Source organism: Gigantopelta aegis, chromosome 4 (genome assembly GCF_016097555.1).
Source record: "Gigantopelta aegis isolate Gae_Host chromosome 4, Gae_host_genome, whole genome shotgun sequence".
Classification (NCBI taxonomy): Eukaryota; Metazoa; Mollusca; class Gastropoda; order Neomphalida; family Peltospiridae; genus Gigantopelta; species Gigantopelta aegis.
This window is the reverse complement of record NC_054702.1, coordinates 68,140,863-68,143,720: the sequence shown is the minus strand read 5'-3', so window position 1 is coordinate 68,143,720 and position 2,858 is coordinate 68,140,863. Positions and strand designations below refer to the sequence as shown.

At 43.7% G+C, this 2,858-nt stretch overlaps 1 protein-coding gene across 1 annotated transcript; it reads right to left on the bottom strand.

The window, feature by feature from the left end:
* Positions 1–472: 472 nt before the first annotated feature.
* LOC121369953 (uncharacterized protein F54H12.2-like) lies at positions 473–1,738 on the bottom strand. Its single transcript, XM_041495036.1, has one exon. The coding sequence runs from the start codon at positions 1,736–1,738 to the stop codon at positions 473–475; it is 1,266 nt and encodes a 421-aa protein (XP_041350970.1).
* Positions 1,739–2,858: the final 1,120 nt, after the last annotated feature.

Here is a 2,858-nt window from a genome sequence, read left to right as displayed (position 1 = left end):
GGCAAAAACTATAATGTACAATGATTAAAATATGTTAAGGCAAACTGATACACGATAGCTTCGTTGACTATAATAGCTGAACAAAAATAATTTTTAATGTCTCTGAGCGAGGATCCCGTCGATTTCATAGCAACTTAAAACAAAGCAAAAAGTCCACACGAGTTGCTGTTGGCGTCTTGAAGCACCCTGTCGTTGTAGTAGATGCATACACCGTTTCTCTGCAGAAAGGCTCGAAATTGTCTCTGGTAATATTCTGGAGGCTTTCCAAAACTGTCAAAGAATTCTCCATGGTTAGCACTGTCTAACCATAAGGCCACCCAGTGTTGTCCTTTCATGGTCGAGGATTCTGTGTTCACAATGAATCCTCGTGGAAAACGATTCAGTCGGTGTTGTGGAAGTTCATCTGCAGCATAGACTCTGACGTGTCTCGTGACCGGATCGGCGTTCAGAGCACATTCCAAGTGTAAGGTGTTCATGGTTCTGCATACAAGATGTTCCTGGCTCCGTCGATTTGAAGCAGAAGGTTGTCTTCCGAGTAGATCAAACAGTTGACTGTTTCTGGTAAGGCTTTTTTAAACTGTAAGTCCAGTCGAAGATTACCCCTTTTTATAAGATCCAGGTATCCGTCCTTCAAGTGGTAAGGTTCCAAGGTGAATTGATACAGAGCATATCCACTTCTAAAATCCTCTCTAGACACATCCAGTCCTATGGATTCTCTTCCTTTGAACAGACTGCTGTAGGCCGAGATGTACTGATTATTGTCTACGTGCAGAGGTTGAGCCGGTAAGGATTCACCATTCACGTACAAGGCAATCATGTCCAGATCATACATGGCAAAATTTAATGGATTTTTGGTGTAACTGCCATTCACTGCTTCGGCAGAGACCAGTGCCACCACGACTTTGTTGGGACATTTATTTTGAAACAGGTGATCCCAGGTGAAACTCAGTTGTCCCTTGGGTATGGAGGCCACTTTGATGTCGCTCCTTGTGAAAGGATACTTGGCTTCAGTGTCCTGCAACGCCTTGGCGTGGGCCGTGATGATGGCTGTATTGGGTCGCACTTTGCAGACTCTGAGGTATACGTCTTCGATCTTGACTTTGTAATCAGGATTATCTTCTCCTGCCATCAGATGGAAGGAAGGCCTGGTCCGGAACAGTTTGATCTGTAGATTGACGCCATTGATGAGATAACGTTTGATGTCTAAAAAGTCTTCGTACAGAGGTCCTTCCATATCCACGGTGTGACTCCATTCACATAAAGCACCTCTGTTAGCAAGTCCCGAATTGATGCCCGTTATTGGGTCTACACTGTCTATATCATCAGACGTGTCTTTGTAGTACAGTTGGGATTGCAGAGACGATTCCTTGGCTGTGGACGTGCCATTCAACAACACTTTCAGGTAGCTCTTGTATGGATACAGATTGGTAGAGGTGGTGATGAGTTTTCCATTGAGTGTCAGATCCACTTGAGACCACAAACTCTGGAGCCATAGATTGACGGGTCCCACCTTTTCATCTTTTGTCAAGATGCTGCCATCGGCTTTGGTGATTTTAGCTCTGACGTGTAGTTTGGTACGTTTCAGGTCTATGTAATCGATGCCTTGACCATAAACGTTAAACTCCACAGGACTGTTTTCTGTGGTGATCTGGGATGTGGGTCTCGTGTCCTCATAATATATTTTTGTCCACAGAAGTGAACGTACGTGGAAGTTCAAAAATAGAGAATTCTTTGGCATGGGCCTCTACTTCAGCTTTATTCATATAGGAAGCCATCTTACTTATTTTTACTAAAGCGATCTGTCTTCTGCTTTTTCTGATTGCTTCTGCTCGTTGTGTCTCCTTTGCGCTTTCTTGACGAACTGACTGGTTGCTCTGTTGCTTTCCCTTTTATACTTTTCAGAAGACGTTTCTGTTCGGCCTTAGCTTGCTCTACCACCTGTTGTGTTGGCGAGACCATGACAACACTGGGTGCCGGGGGTTTGTTCTGTTCCTCTTTTTCTTTTTTCCACGTGGGATCGTAGAGTTCTAGACATCGATCCACACTGTACATGATCTGACTTTGCCCACCACGTTGAATTTCGAAGTGAGGTTGAAGTTTGCCTTGTGCCTGCAGTTTGTAGAAACGAGTCCATTTGTCCACGTCGGGAACGTACAGCTTGTACTGGTCTGACATGTTGCTCCTCTGAAGGTTCTATCTCAAATGATGATGGTTTTTGACAGACATCCTATTTATAGAGATCCTGCATATCTCCAGCTATCCGTGACCACTGACCATACGGTTTTTGCTTTCATCTGATCCAGGTGACCGTCGTCCAAAATGAAGGCTAACAAAGGGGTGTTTTGTTTCAATATACGTTTTCTAGTTCTATTCATCACGGCAGGTGATACGAGCATTTTCATCATGTTCAGATATTCATTGTTAGACTGTAAAAATCGACGTTTCTGTCCTGCTCCGACGTGAATACGTCCGTCCAGCAACCCTTGAACGATCTCCACCAAGGCCAACATTTATTCTTCATTCATATCATTCAGTAATCCCAGATTCATATGGTAATCGTGAATATTCGTCATCAGTTTTAAATAATTGTAATGTTTTAGAATGTATTCAGCCATGTTTCAAAACCAAAAAGGCTGCGGCTTTACATGCAGTGTCACCGCCACTGATCCTGTGATAAATGAGGCTGGATTGCCATCTGCTTCCTGTATATAGATGTCCACGATCTGCACATCTTCCAGTCTCATGGGTACGTAATGATAGTTTGGAAACACAAAAGATCTTTCCTTTTTATTCCCCATCAAACAGATGCGTCTCAGCAAGGGCTCCTTTCTTTCTCCAACGTGTGAGCTGTAGCAGAT

Coding starts and splice junctions, on each gene's coding strand:
- LOC121369953 (XM_041495036.1), bottom strand. CDS start 1,738: ATGCCAAAGAATTCTCTATTTTTGAACTTCCACGTACGTTCACTTCTG.